General features: G+C 37.6%; 1 protein-coding gene across 1 annotated transcript in view; it reads right to left on the reverse strand.

The window, feature by feature from the left end:
- EHBP1 (EH domain binding protein 1) overlaps nucleotides 1-16,885 on the reverse strand; it is a 276,286-nt gene that overhangs the window by 187,297 nt on the left and 72,104 nt on the right. The window contains exons 5-6 of the mRNA XM_023745988.1: nucleotides 10,909-11,090; nucleotides 7,968-8,107 (exon numbers count right to left, since the gene is read on the reverse strand). Of these exons, the coding sequence (XP_023601756.1) occupies nucleotides 7,968-8,107; nucleotides 10,909-11,090 (322 nt within the window). The remainder of the gene's footprint in view (nucleotides 1-7,967; nucleotides 8,108-10,908; nucleotides 11,091-16,885) is intronic.

The raw sequence follows: 16,885 nt of genomic DNA on the forward strand, positions 1-16,885 counted from the left end.
AGTAAATCTTAAAGAAAATCTTGATGTAAGGTAGTACTAGAATAATAATTCTTCTCTTTTTCAAGATTATTTTGGTTATTCAGGTTGCATTTCCAAATATATTTTAGAATCAGCTTTTCAATTTTTATTTTTTTAAAAAGCCTGGTAGGATTATTAATGGCATTGAGTTGAATTACAGATCAATATGAGTACAAATGACATCTTAACAATATTGCCTTCTAATATGTGAACAAAGAATTTCTCTCCATTTATTAATTTCTCTCATTAATTACTTTTAATAATGTATTATAGTTTTCACATCTTTTATTTCTAAGAAGGCTATGTTATGTTTAGCCTCCATTACAAATAAAATTATTTTGTTAATTTCATTTTCCAAATGTTAGTTGTTCATATATAAAAATACATATTTTCCTACATTGATCTTATGTCCTGTGCTGGGCTAGGATTGCCAGAATAATGTTGAATATAAGCGGCGAGAGCAAATATCCTTGCCTTGTTTCCAATCTTAGGAGGAAAGTGTTCAGGGTTTCACCATTAGGTATGATGTTAGCTGCAGCTTTCCACAGATGCTTTTATCAAAATTAAGATAATTCCCTTATAATAAAACTTTGCTGAGAAACTTGGTATGGAATTTTGTCAAATGTTCCTTTGAGATAATTATATGGTTTTACTCCTTCTATTAATATGGTTAAACCAATCTTGCATTCCTAGGACAAATCCTCAGCAAATATTTATTGGTACTTAAAATATTATTTGTCTCCTGGTTCCTACCCTAAGTAAATATTGGAGAGCTTCTAACTTCTTCAGATCTCACTTCCATTCTGACTCTGTGAAATGGGCTCTCAGTATTTGCAGAATTCTAAGTCCTGAGGGGGATGACAGAGAATGTTCAGCTGTCATTAGTAAAAACAAAGCAGCATTACAGTTTAAGAGTGAAACAGAAAGTAGGATAAATTTATAATCTGTATCTTCTGCCACTTCTATTCTCTGAGGTGACATATTTGAGATCTGAACACTCGGATGAGATATTCTTGCTGACTCCAGTCTCTTATTCTAGGTCTCAAAATCCTTTAAAAAGGAGGTAGCTGTGGTGCCTTAGCCTTTTAGCTCAAAAAATCAGAAATAACCCCATCTCTCTGTTTCTACCCTACTTTCCACCTAACAAACAGATGAAGTACTCCAGAAATTCTCATTCTTTACACAGATCTCCAGAATATGTTGCCTTTTTAAAACTTTATAGAGTCCACAATAATCCTATGACTTTGCTTATGAGTCTCCCAGGTACTGCAGGGTATATGCTCAGGTAAAAACCAGAAGCAAATTAATGGATGTATTCTCTGACCAGAGTCCCAAGTTTATTCTAAGGAACCTTCAAATGAAAGGAGGGAGACCTACTTATGGCCATTCACAGCCTTAGTAAGTAGGACATTTAATCTCAGAGGGCTGAGTCATACCATAATCAACTCTAGCTCCTCAAATATGAACTGTAATCTCTTCTACTACACCCTATACTATAAGATTATGTTCCTTGAAGGTAGCCAGTATATCACTCTCTCTTCCTCCCCCCAAATTAACTTTACCAACTAAAAGAAAAAGATGAACAAACAACAGGCACATTACTTATGGTAAAAATGAATCCTGATTTATAAATTGCATCAGGATTCGAGGACTCTATATGGAAGGCCATAGTTTCAGCTTCTCTGATTATAGAGCCTAATAACTGGGCATGTCCCTTACGCGGACCTGAGAAATTATGCTTATCAAACTGTTATAAACGATATCAGCTCTTGAACAGCATAAAGATTCTAAGGTAATCCATGATGTAACTATGTGGCTCTTGTCCCCTTGTACTCAAGTTATCATGTGAGTACAGAGGTCAAAGAATAGCACGTGGGCTGCTGTGAGGACCCCAGTAAAAGATGAATGCTCTGCTGTCATGGTGTTTCCTGTACAATATCCTTCAGTGGTTCTCAACCTTCTGGCCCTTTAAATACAGTTCCTCATGTTGTGACCCAACCATAAAATTATTTTCGTTGCTACTTCATAACTGTAATGTTGCTACTGTTATGAATCGTAATGTAAATATCTGATACGCAGGATGGTCTTAGGCGACCCCTGTGAAAGGGTCGTTCAACCGCCAAAGGGGTCGCGACCCATAGGTTGAGAACTGCTGTAAGTGAATCCAATGCAAGTTTGACCTATTCAGGTCATGAGAGTCTGAATGTGTGGTGAAGCCTGCAGAGAATATTTGGTGATCTCTGCAACAACTACAAATATAACAGGGAAGCAAGTGTCTGATAATATCTGGTTTCCCTGATAATGTTTTGCTATAAACTGTTTCAGTTAAACCTGATTTTCTGAGCTGTATTCAATAGGACTTTGACATTTATGCAGGAGTCTTTCTCTTTCTCTTCTTGTTGTGTGTTCAAATATTCAACACGCTTACCAATGATGATCATATTACCAAAGTTTGGTTCAAGCACTGTGAAGTTGCTGTATAGATGGAGGTACAGATTATTTTGAAACCATAAACAATTTCTAATACAGGCTACAGTATTATAAAATTTCATATGATTATGAAAGTAAACTTTTCATTAAAAGGCTTTGTTTCTTTAACACCAAGGTCTATCACTCCCACTATATTTCAGTTATTTTTCCAATTACAATTCAAAATTCCCTTGCCCATTCACTGGTGCTACACTTCTGTTGAATGCAGCTATACATGTAGCATCAATAAAAGCTTCAATAAAAGCCAGTCCCAAAATGTATACAGTTAGCCATGAATTCTGCCTCAGACAGAAAAGGGTAGAGACATTTGATTAGTCCAAGTATAGATACAATGAATTTACTTTTCTTTTAGAAAAGACTGTAATTTCAGAAGATATATTATGTTAATTACTACTGCCTTATAGCAATGTTCCATAAGAAATCACTGACTACATGAATAGCCTCTAGGTGTCAATCTAAGAGATACACAAAATAATTGTAACAATCTGTTTCTTCAAGAAGGTTGCAACTTAGTTGGGTAATAATATACCTATATAATTGTATTGATATAATGTGATTGCATTTTTTATGTATTTACATTGTAATATAAAGATATAATATAGACAGAATCTAAAATAATCATTCCTTCCTTTTAAAAAACTGTGTCAACAATTTCAGAGCAGAAAGGATGAGTGACTGTAAGCTGTGCTTTAAGTTATTGCCACTTTAGCTGGTAAATAAAAATACCCATACTTTATTTGTATCATGTTTACAAAACATTTGTTTTGTTTACTTCAGCTATTATTTTAACAGTACTGCCGTTAATTTTGTAATATATTTATTATCTTAAAACTACTTTACTCAAACATTTTTATAGTAGTAGTGCTGATGCTTAACAAAATAATTCTTGAAAGTTAATAACTTTGAAATGGAATTTGCATGTGCTAAAAAAATGCAACTTAGGACACCAAACAACTGCCATGAAATGCTGTGCTATTAAGTGACTGTACTCTGAAAATATAATAGAAAATACAGATGGGAAAAATGCAACATCAAAGCAAAAATTTATTACAATAATTATGGATTTACTTAGAATGTGCATCTAATCACCCATGGTCCCCATCTATCTTTGCTCCTTCAACACACATTTTACATTCATTACTTTGGAAAACTAGTCTTGAATTATTTAAGGTTTGAATTATGTGTCTCCTCCTGATCCCATTCCTGCCATAAAATGGGACCACACTACCCTGTATAAGGTAGTACATGATTAAAGGTAAAAATGAATTCAATAAGATAATAAGCCAGAGTTATCAATATGGGCTACAATAGGAGGGAAGCCCCAATTCATTTACTTATGACCTTTCAGTTAACATATATTAAATTCTCAGTATGTTCTAGACAATGTGCTAGAAGCTAGAGATGAAAAAAGGATTAGAACATAGTATTTCATAAAATAGGGAAAAGAAATATACTGTATAAATAATGGTAACATTCCAAAGAAATATTGAATCATCACAAGTTATATTAAACCAATTTTTTCAATTAGGACTGAAGAATTTTAGACTATCTAAAAAGAAGTTACTCCTTTGGCAGAAATTTTAAAAAATAAGGTATATTTAGGGGCATTGCCATTTTTTGATTGGTTTGTTTATCTTCTTCCTTTTGTTAAGTTCCCTGTAAATGTTGGAGATTAGGAGATTAAACCCTTATCAGAGATAACATTGGCAAATATGTTCTCCCATGAAGTGGGCTTTCTTGTTGTTTTGTTGATAGTTTCTTTTGCTGTGCAGAAGCTTTTTATTTTGAAATAAAAATAAAACTAGTCCCTAGTTTCCATTGCCCTAGGAGCTGTATCGGTGAAGATATTGCTACGGCATATGTCTGAGATTTTGCTACCTATGGATTCCTCTAAGATTTTTATGGTTTCCCAAAACTAGAACCACCAATTAGAAAGGATATATGCACACCTATGTTCATAGCAGCACAATTTACAATAGCTAAGATTTGGAAACAGCCTAAGTGCCCATCAGCAGATGAGTGGATTAAAAGACTGTGGTACATCTACACAATGGAATACTACGCTGCTGTAAAAGGAAGGAACTCCTACCATTTGCATGAGCATGGATGGACCTGGAGAGCATTATGCTAAGTGAAATAAGTCAGTTGGAGAAAGATAAATATCACATGATCTCACTCATTTGTGGAATATAATGAACAACATAAACTGATGAACAAAAACAGATCCAGAGACAGAGAAGCATCAATCAGACCGTCAAACCTCAGAGGGAAGGCAGGGGAGGGTGGGGGGAAAGGGGAGAGATTAACCAAAGGACTTGTATGCATGCATATAAGCCTAACCAATGGACACAGACACTAGGGCAGTGATGGCGAACCTATGACACGAATGTCAGAGGTGACACGCGAACTCATTTTTTTGGTTGATTTTTCTTTGTTAAATGGCTTTTAAATATATAAAATAAATATCAAAAATACGTCTTTGTTTTACTATGGTTGCAAATATCAAAAAATTTCTATATGTGACACGGCACCAGAGTTAAGTTAGGGTTTTTCAAAATGCTGACACGCCGAGCTCAAAAGGTTCGCCATCACTGCACTAGGGGGTTGAGGGCACATGTGGGGGGTGGGGTGGGGGGGGCAATGGGGGGATAAGGACACATATGTAATACCTTAATCAATGAAGAAAAGAAATTTTAAAAAATAAGGTATGCCCTAACCGGTTTGGCTCAGTGGATAGAGCATCGGCCTGCGGACTCAAGGGTCCCAGGTTCGATTCTGGTTAGGGGCATGTACCTTGGTTGCGGGCACATCCCCAGTAGGGGGTGTCCAGGAGGCAGCTGATCGATGTTTCTCTCTCATCGATGTTTCTAACTCTCTATCCCTCTCCCTTCCTCTCTGTAAAAAATCAATAAAATATATTTTAAAAAATAAGGTATATATGTATGTTTAAGAAATAATAGTTGCTATGGTATGAATGTCTGTGTCTCCCAAAATTCATATGTTGAAATCCTAATTCCCAATGTGATAGTATTAGGAGATGGGTCCTTTGGATGGTGTGATTAGGTCATGACAATGGAGCCCTTATGAATGACATTAATGCTCTTATAGAAAAGGCCCAAAAGAACAACCCTGCCCATTTCCACAATATGAGGAATACAATAAGGAGTCTTTGACCCAGAAGAGGGATCTCATAAGAACATGCGAGCACCCTTTCAGACTTCCAGCCACCAGAATTGTGAGAAATACATTTCTGCTGTTTATAGGCTATCCAATCTATTGTATTTTGTTACAGCAGGCCAAATGAACTAAGACAATGAACTATAAAATCTAATTATTATTGAATGCCTTCATTAAATCTGTATTTTCCTAAAAAATAATGTTCTTTCTTTTCCTTTCAACCAGCACAGAACTTGTGATATACTGTTATCATTAATTTTTCCTATTATTATGATTAAAACAATACAATATAGCTCAAAATAGCTATGTAAATGTGTGGGTATTTTATTCCTACTTATGGTACTAATGTCTAACTGATAATTAGTTTTAACTAAAAGCCATTAACAAAGAAGAACTGTATCCTCCAATTAAAAGATTAAATTATATCTCACTGGAATTATAAAAACTCATGCTATAAAAAAAATGCCTGCATTTGTAAATGGTATAGTATTAGCATAAGGATGGAGTGGTCAAGCTTAAGTGGGGAGTTGGCATGAAAGGCTTCTCAGACTATGTGGCAACAGAATTAAAATTTGAAGGACAGGCAGAAGGTCACTGGTGGTGGTAGCAGAAAAACACCAACTTGAAGTACTCCAGCTAGCCAAATAAAACAGAGATCTCAAAGACAGGAAAGACATGGCATTTTAAAAATAATTATATAATTGGTGCTGACATCATTTAAACATAACACAAATGTCAGCATTAATTATTGGGGGTGGGGAGGGGGAAACCCCAAAATGTTATTGAAATAAAAATAATAGCCAGAAGGGGCTAGAGGAGGTGTTGTAATTGATCAGTATGCCTTATTTAATCATTCTTGTCTTGAAATTTTGCCAGATGTATATATATTTAGTGCTTTATTTTCACTCCAATAATAAAGGCATATCATCAATTCCTTAAGTGTGATAGCCAGATTGCCAATAAGTACTTATTGACCAATTAATACAAAGAGGTTCTAATCACTTAACATTTTAGTAGTTTGATCAAACCAACTATAATGAATAATTGCATGGAAGCTTCTAGATATAAGATAAAACATCCATGTACTAGGAGAAGGTAGCTAATGCAAATTCTCATTTCTTTATTTATAAAGCAGCGGTTCTCAACCTGTGGGTCGCGACCCCTTTGGCGGTTGAACGACCCTTTCACAGGGGTCGCCTAAGACCATCCTGCATATCAGATATTTACATTACGATTCATAACAGTAGCAACATTACAGTTATGAAGTAGCAATGAAAATAATTTTATGGTTGGGTCACAACATGAGGAACTGTATTTAAAGGGCCAGAAGGTTGAGAGAACCACTGTTATAAAGGATTCATTCGTACATTGACAAAATAAGTATGAATATATTCAGGCTACTTTATATTATAATTAGTAGTTCTAGTAAAGTTCTATGTATTCTTTTTTTTAAAAATATTTTATTGATTTTTTACAAAGAGGAAGGGAGAGGGATAGAGAGTTAGAAACATCGATGAGAGAGAAACATCGATCAGCTGCCTCCTGCACACCCCCTACTGGGGATGTGCCCACAACCAAGATACATGCCCTTGACCGGAATCGAACCTGGGACCTTTCGGTCCACAGGCTGACGCTCTATCCACTGAGCCAAACCGGTTACAGCAGTTCTATGTATTCTTAACTAAATTTGGACATGATCTTAAACTGCTGAAATTTGTTATTACCAGCAACATGCTAAGTTTTCAGAGAGCTAAATGGAATATCCTATATAATAAAAGTGTAATATGCAAATTGACCGAACGACTGAACAGCAGAACAACCTTTCAGATGACCATGCGGATGACCACGCTATGACACCCACTGGTGCCAGGCCAGCCAAGGCAGGTGTAATGCGATTGGTCAGGGGCCCGGCCATCGCCCCATGATCGCCCTGCAGAGGGAGGCCCAGGCCAACAACTAGCGGGGCAATCAATCAGGGGGCTCCACGATCGCCCCAAAGAGGGAGGCCCACGTCACCGATCGGTGGGCTGCAGCAGGTGGGCAGGGTCTCCCTTTGCGAGGGAAGCCCGGATCCCGGGTGCCGGAGGGAAGCCTGTGCCAGCAGCCAGGGGAAGGAAGGCCTACTCTTGCACCAATTTAATGCATCGGGCCTCTAGTTAGATTATAAAGGCTTAAGGAAGAAAAAATGCCTTGTTAGTGAAACTGTGTTTCCTGGGAAATAAGAATAAGCTTTCAACTTTACAAAAAAAAAAAAGATAAACTTACAGCTTAATAAAACCAACCTGTAATTTTTGCTGCCTTTTCCTCTTGGTCCACTCGGTTCTCATCATCTTCTTCATTATCTTCTTCAAAGTCATCTAAATTCCCAATATCAGCCTGCTTCATACTCATCAAACTAGCCAAACTTTGCATGTCTTCATCCCTACATCAATGATTTATAATATAATACATAGTTCATTAAATGACATCACTTGAAAAAGAACTGATGCTTAAGAAAGTATTAATATACTCCTTTTTTGTACATTAATAATTCTTCTTAAAGCTATATAATACTATTGAAAACTCTAAACATTCATTTATTAATTTTTAAACAACATGTTTAATTAGTAAAAACCAAACAGGATTAAAAACTAACTGGTTAGGAGTTACATTAATTCTGTGCTGCAGACATATGGAAGACTAAAATTTTCTCTATGGGATTAAAGTAGGGTTTCCTAACCATGAAGTCTGCAAACAAAAACTTGTTTCATAAAACAAGGAGATAATTGGCAAATCAGATGAGATCTAGACTTTAAAATATTTAAATTTTCATAAGGAATTAAAATAGAAATTCTTATTCTGAAGTCCATGAACCCTTTTGGTTTTGTGAACTAGAAGAAAAAGAAGTAGAATAAAGCCCTGTAAATTATATTTAAATCTTGTTTAAAGGTGCATTTTTCTGAAAGAGGCTACACTTGTTCAAAAGTTAAAGAATTAATGTAATATAAAAAGCACCTTAAGACAAAGTCTAGTCTTTTTAAGAATTACAAGATAGAGCCCTGACCGGTTTGGCTCAGTGGATGGAGCGTCGGCCTGTGGACTTAGGGGTCCCAGGTTGGATTCCGGTCAAGGGCATGTGCCTTGGTTGCGGGCACATCCCCAGTGGGGGGTGTGCAGGAGGCAGCTGATTAATGTTTCTCTTTCATTGATGTTTCTAACTCTCTATCCCTCCCCCTTCCTCTCTGTAAAAAATCAATAAAATATATTTAAAAAAAAAAAGAATTACAAGATAGAAAATGACCTGGATTGATTATAAGTTGGACCATATAGTTGATAAATGTTTTTATATTGAAGTATTTAAAATATAAATTTATGAAATTTACATTAGAATAGAAATGAAAAGAAAAATTAAAATTAAATACTGTAAACATAAAAAATTTAAGTTTTCCTGATCTATCATTTTCATCTTAAATTTCAAACAAACTACAGTGAATGAAACATATTCCTAACATGTCATATACAAACTAAATTTCAATCAGGTATACGTCCTCAAAACTCAGAAAGCCAAATTAAAACAGTTTCTCATGTTTTTAGCACAATACAATAAAAAAACACACACACCAAAATCTCTTTTGTAAATATTCATTTTTCTAAATATAATGACTTTGCAGACTAAACTGGTTTTTTGAAATTCTTTGCATTTTATCTCATATAAGCTTAGAATTAAAATAATTTCCCCATTTTAAAATAAGTTAGTAACACAAAGTCTGCATGAACAAAAAAAGTTATGTTACATTATATGAATGCCTTACAAGTTGCTCACCTATCAATGGGGATCATTTCAAGATATATTATTCTTAAAATGCTAATTTGCTTAATTTTACCTATTTAATTTCCTCATATTTTAACCCTGAACATTTTTCTTTGGGAAAGGTAAGGAGGAAAGAGGGAATTTAGGGTGTTTGAGAGAATGCTTCACTCAAACTGAGATACTTGGTTTGACTGAATTTCCTCTCACCTGTATTTCTGTGAATGGTACTGACTCACTTACTGCTCGGCCCACTGGAAAGGAGTCCACCTTCAAAGGATCTTCTCTGATTTTGTTTTCTCTCTTCTTTCTCTATTTCCTTACCTTTCTTTTTGGCCTGGATTTCAGGGTAAGGTCTTTATTTTTAATTTCTCAATATTTAAGTCTACAATTTAAGGTCTTGATATGAAAGACTAATGCTTCCATTCTGCACTCTGTACAACACTCACTTAGAAGCAAACTTTCCAGAGAAGAGGCTTATGTTATCTACCAAGTCACTTGTGCCCTGTAGATGAGTGCCAAACATCTCATTCTGACGCACAGTATTCAGTCTAATCAGTTAAGTAGACATGACCAATTATAGTAACCACATTTCACTAGGTCAAACACATTCAGAAGTGTGATTCAGATTGGATTGTAATGTTTATACGTGCCTTTTCCCCCTCACCTTTTAAGTCAAGGTGTAAAATTTACATTTCCATCTTCACTCCAAATAGGTACTAACGGTTTCACTATACCCAAAACATGAACTTACCCCATGACTTAACTAGAGTGAATGTTACTTTTTTTTTTTTTAACCTGTTTTAGGTATGTTCACCTCATTTTATCCAGCTATAATGTTAAGTCTTTTAGGAGACTAGAACTGGGTATAGAAATTATCTTCGTGCAATGCCTAGTCAGAGCTTTAGAAGTGATTTTTGAAAAGGATAGTGATTATAACAAAGTGTGCCTACCTGTACATCTTGCTATACAGTTTTTGGAAGGCTGAGCCAAAAAACATGAACTGGCAAAGGTTCCTTTAATTCTTTCATTACTCTTATCCTAAACTTTTCATTCTGGGTTCCTCTCATATCTCAGCTGAACCAAACAGCTCCACAAATTGAACTGTCTGTATTTCAGAGGACAACCACTTACACCGAAAACACTAAAATATAAAAAAAACCCCAACATGTATGATATACTATGATATACAATTATAATATAAAATTTGAAACTTTCTGTAATCACTTTTATATTATTGTTCATTCTCTACAGTCATAAGAGGCTATAAATAACAAGGAGTTCATTTAATTCAGCCTCTGAAACAAAGAATGGCAAGAATGATTGGTATGTGGTAGGATGTTCTCAACTGTTGCCAATATACTGAGTCCAAAGCTATAAACCTACAGTGTTTTAAAACACACTCTGAAGCAGATTTTTGGACAAAATAAACTTACGTGGCTTTTCCTTCCCGGAGGAAAATGCAAGATAATGAAAACTGGAGAGTGGCAGATACAACTTTTTTAGATAATGGCTTGAATTTTAACTTGACATCAGTCTGAGTTGGCATAGGGCTTGCATACTGTTTCATGTTGATGCTGCTAGTAGCAAGAGCTTTCCTTCGACCAGAAGGAGATTCCTGGAAGATAAAAAATAATTATGTTATTTGGAGTCATTTATTTTATAACCAAATATTTTAAAATACAATTTTAATAATATGATTAAACAACAATTGAGATTTCCTTCTCCAATGAATTTCTGTAACATAATAATGAAATAAAATTGTAATGAGTTTATCACAACTTTTACATATGTAAGGCAGATATAAAATTGGAGAGAGCTGACACAGGCAAAAATAGGGGAAGACTTAACAACCCTCAATAACTCAGGAAAGGAAACTAGAACAGAAAGTCTCCAGGGCCCCTGTAAAAAGCACTGGGGCAGGTATCAAAGTTCTCAATAATTGTTTTCCTTCCTTTGATTATATTTAATATAACCTATCTACATTATAACGTAAAAGTAATGATATTAGGTTACATTAACCTAATTAACCTTTCTGAATGCCTATACTTTTTAAGGAAACACCCAGCCTTGGTAACATTCTACCTCATTCTGCCTATAAATACTGAATTCTATCCCATACTTTGAGCCTTATTTCTTCCTGGGGCCTTTTCTAATCACTCTAGTCTATAGTTCTCTCTCTTTCCTAAGATCACATATATCAAGGAAGAAACAGTTGGTTTCTCCGATCCTATGCCAGTGGCAGACACTGCTAAGCAAACCCAGAAGATATAAAAATTCTTCTCCACATAGCAATTGCCAATTCATCAAAAATAGAACACAAAATGAAACCTATTTGCTATCAAAGGTATTTAACATTCCATTAATAAACTATCTTATTTCAAAATTATCCTTTATAGAATAATAGCATAGGAGAACAATGATAACAGGACAGCAAAATAATGATTGGGTATTAAGTATGAAAAAGACAAGGTGTCAATTCTGGAGAAATGCTATAATGAATAAGACATAATAATCCCTGATTATGTGTTCTAATGGCAAAGGAAAATTTTAGTTTTTTAATTAATTTTATTGGTGTGGCACTGGTTAATATCATATGGGAAATTTTAGGACAATTTGTAAATAATGTAAATCAGGGGTCATACCATCATTAATGTAACCAGAAGTCATAAACTAGCATTTTGTAGAGTTTACTGGTCTGAGAGTTCAGACCTAAAATAAGGCTTAATTTCCAAACTACATGATCTTGAGCCTCAGTAACCTTCCCTATAAAATAAGGAGATAAAACAAATCCATTCAAGCTCTACATTGGTTTTCTATAAAATTACTTAATTTTCCAACCAAGGCAGTAAACACTACCATTACCATTTGAATTATTTAATAAATCTTTATTTGTCCTATGATTGACACACTTGTCTAAAATTGGGATATAATAATTTAATCAAAACACTGAAACAGCCTTTTAAAAATTTTTGACATTTCTACCAGCAGAACAAGTAAAAAATGTAATGTAACATCCCTAAAGAATACCTTGTTTTAAAATGTGGTCTTATCTGTCAGATTATGCACAGCAATATTATACAGAACTATTAGTGCATGTAGATACCTTATGAATGAATTTCAAAAAGCATCAAGCACTTGAGAAGGATTTAGGTTCTCTCAGAAGAAATACTTAAGAATATGCAAATACCCTCAACTGAATCAAGTTGAACAGATGTGACTATCCCAAACAATACAAGTGATCTTTCCCTGGTCCCTATTATCAATCAAAGAATAAGATTAAGGTCCAAGGTTCTGACAATGTGCAAAATGAAAAAGTATAATCAGGGAGTATCAACTGATTACACTGATATGAACAATAATCTCTTATTGTACCTTTTGAATAGCTAACAACTTCTACATATAATATACGACTTAAAACCTCTTTTGAAAGCATAACATACAAAGTGCCACATATTATTTTCAGATTTTGTTAAACATCTGTTTCATAAATTATGACATTGATCCCTTAATAGTAATTATCTAATTTTATAACCAAACTAGAGGCCCGGTGTACGAAATTTGTGCATGGGTAGGGGGGTGTCCCTCAGCCTGGCCTGCACCCTCTCACAACGCAGGACTGCTGGCTTCTAACCGCTTGCCTGCCTGCAAGCCTGATCGCCCCCTAACCGCTCCCCTGCCGGGCTGATCGTCCCCAACTGCCCTCCCCTGCCAGCCTGGTCACCCCCAACTGCCCTCCCCTGCTGGCCTGTTCGCCCCCAACTGCCTCCCCTGCCGGCCATCTTGTGGTGACCATCTTGTGACGATGTCACGCGACACCATTTGGGCCAGCCGTTCTCAACCTGTGGGTCGCGACCCCTTTGGCAGTCGAACGACCCTTTCACAGGGGTCGCCTAAGACCATCCTGCATATCAGATATTTACATTACGATTCATAACAGTAGCAACATTACAGTTATGAAGTAGCAACGAAAATAATTTTATGGTTGGGTCACAACATGAGGAACTGTATTTAAAGGGCCAGAAGGTTGAGAACCACTGATCTAGGCTTTTAATATATAGGATAATAAAACTATAAAATGTAAGATAACTTGGAAATGCACATAATTTTGAAAGCCCAATTTAAGGATGATTCCTGCAAAATCTAGAGTCTAGGTGATTAACATTCTGTTTACTTCATTTTTTAGATAAAAGTTATGCAGAACAGTTTTCTGCTGAACTTAGGGAACTTTTAAGTATTTGGTAATTGGTGTGTCTGAAAAAAACCCACAGGAAATAAAATTATCAAATTCTAAACACAATTAGCTATACTACTTAATTAAAAGCAAAAATTTGCTCAGCAATAACACAAACAGTGCTTATAAGATTTGGGCAGGTAAGCAGTATACAGTTCTTTTGAGTCTACAATATCCATTCCTGATATTATCACAGATCTCATTAAAGTCTGTGTCTTTGGGAAATGGGGTCTGAATGGTGTTTCTACTAATTCTTCAGCTAGCTCAGACATTGTTTTCCTCCTTAAAATTAGTTATCGCGTAGAAAATAGACTTGAAAAGGGATAGTAATGAGAAGAACATGAGGATCTTTCACAGCTCTAACCCCAGCTCCACAAATCTACACTATTTATAACCATTGAGTCCAAATCTTTACCCACCCAAGACTGGTATAATTGCTATCAACAGTTTTATAAAGAATGAATTAACTGATTGCATTGCTATATGAGCATATCTTTTACATCCCATAGTCCTCTTTAAAGGAATAAGGGCCAGCCAGGCAGAGAAAGTTTAGAGAGAATTACCGTTATTGATGCCAGAGTCCTAATTCTAACATATCGCATGCAGATTAGACAAGAGGACAATAATAAGAGAAAAATAGTAAGATAAATTCTTAGAGAAAGGAAGTTAGATGACAAAAGTCAATAAGGAGTGATTACATATGTGTAGGTTTAAGTTTCTGCCTCTGGTCCCATGTTTATACGTGTATTAGTAAATCAGGCAGTATTTTGGGAATTACTTTCAAAATCCCTAAAGCAGTTCTTAAACTCTAGGGTTTATTAAAAAACAAAAAATAAAACTAGACGAGCTTGTTAAAAATTCTGATGCCTATCTCCCATTCCTAGAGATCCTAAATTAGTAAATCTAGAGATGAGTCCTGCGTTTTCTAAAAGTACTAGTATTAAGTACTTCCGCTCCTCACTACCATCACCCCCAACCCCCCAAAAAACGCACTACTACCAGGTGATTCTGATCTAATTAAATCCAAAATCACACTTTCAGGCCATGGCCAGATAACTCGGTTGGTTAGAGCATCATCCTGATATGCCAAGGTTTTGGCTTCAATCACCAGTCAAAGTACATACAAGAATCAACCAATAAATGCATAAGTAAGTGGAACAACAAATTGATGCTTCTCTCTCTCAAATCAATAAATTAAAAATAAAATAAATAAAATCACACTTTCAGAAATAGTTCGCCCTAAGGAAGTTCTTATGTAACATTATTACACTTAAGAAATCTCGCTCCCATTTTTAATAACTATTCTCATTGTTATAAAAAAGAATCAACCAATATATATTTCCATTTCTTTGAAATCCAGCCTACTGTATGTGGCACCAGCACTTATTCACTGTTTTACCTTTGGCATATTTCTTCATGTATCTGAACCGCAGTTTCATACTCCCAGATTGGTAAATATTTTTAAATGTTGGACGATACCAAGTGTTAATAAGAACAATGCAAACTCTCTTACACTGCAGGAGAGAATTTCAATTGATCAGGCACTTTGGAGGGTAATTTGACATTACCTTGTAAAGTTGAACACATATACCTTACAACTCAGCAATTCCTATCCTACAAGTATCTACACTAATAAAAGAGAAACATGGTAATTGGCGTACGACCACTACCCTTCCCATTGGCTAATCAGCATATTCTTATGCAAATTAACTGTCTGCCAAGATGGCGGCCGGCAGCCAGGCAGCTGGAAGCGAACATGAGGTTTGCTTGCTCCAGTGACTGCAGACTCCAACGTTCCCCGCCTGACTTGCCGGCCTCTGAGTTGCAACTCTAAGCAACTATGTACTATGTTGCAAATAAGAAGCTAAACAAAACCCCAGAAACCAGCTTTCATTCAGCCGGGATCTCAGAGCTGAAGTTATACATTGTTTCGATTATAGAACGGCAAACAAACCAGATACGAAGCCTCAGAGCTAGAGCCAGAGCTAAAGCTGGCCCAGAATAAAATAAAAAAAGAGAAAAAAAAGGAGCAGTTGGGAGCTTCAGTCAACAACCGCCAGCCTGAAAGCAGCCCTCAGCCCCTCACCCAGACTGGCCAGGCACCCCAGGGGGACCCCCACCCTGATCCAGGACACCCTTCAGGGCAAACCAGCCGGCCCCCAGGCCTCTATCCTATATAGTAAAAGGGTAATATGCCTCCCAGCACCGGGATCAGCATGACAGGGGGCAGCGCCCAAACCCCCTGATCGCCCTGCAGCTCTGTGTGTGACAGGGGGCGGGACCACAACCTCCGTATCCGCCCTGCTCTGTTCATGACAGGGGAAGGCGCCCCAACCCCCTGATCAGCCCTGCTCTGTGTGTGACAGGGTGCAGTGCCCCCCCTCCCCCCACGGGCCCTGCTCTGTGTGTGATGGGGTAGAGCGATAACCTCCCCATCGGCCCTGCCCTGAGTGTGACAGTGGCGGCGCCCCAACCCCCTGATTGGCCCTGCTCTGTGGGTGATAGAGGGCAGCGCCCCAACCCCCTGATCGGCCCTGCTCTGTGGGTGATAGAGGGCGGTGCTCCAACCCCCTGATCTTCCCTGCTCTGCCTGTGACAGGGGGCGGTGCCCTAACTTCCCTATCGGCCCTACTCTGTGCGTGACAGGGGGGAGCTCCCCAACCCCCTGATGGGCCCTACTCTGTGCGTGACAGGGGGGAGCTCCCCAACCCCCTGATGGGTCCTGCTCTGTGCGTGACAGGGGGGAGCTCCTCAACCCCCTAATCGGCCCTGCTCTGTGCATGACGGGGGGAGCTCCCCAACCCCCTGATGGGCCCTGCTCTGTGCGTGACAGGGGGGCAGCGCCCAAACCCCCTGATTGGCCCTGCTCTGTGCGTAACAGGGGGTGGCACCGAAACCCTCCCCATCGACCCTGGCCTTGAGTGTGACAGGGGGGGGGTGCCCCACCCCCCCAATCGGCCCCCACCCTGAGCGTGACTGAGGGGTGGGATCCGCAACCTCCTTGATCCCGCCCTGCTTCTGGTGCTTGAAAGGGGGGGGTGGCCCCAACTCCCCCAATCAGCCCTGCCTCTGAGCTGGACCAGGGGCTGCCCCTAGGGATTTGGGCTGGCCCTCCTGCCAACACAGGAGCAGGCCTAAACCAGGAGGGCGGTTTTCTTCCCGAGGGGTCCCAAAACTGG

This window comes from Myotis lucifugus, unplaced genomic scaffold (assembly GCF_000147115.1).
Source record: "Myotis lucifugus unplaced genomic scaffold, Myoluc2.0 scaffold_6, whole genome shotgun sequence".
Lineage (NCBI taxonomy): Eukaryota > Metazoa > Chordata > Mammalia > Chiroptera > Vespertilionidae > Myotis > Myotis lucifugus.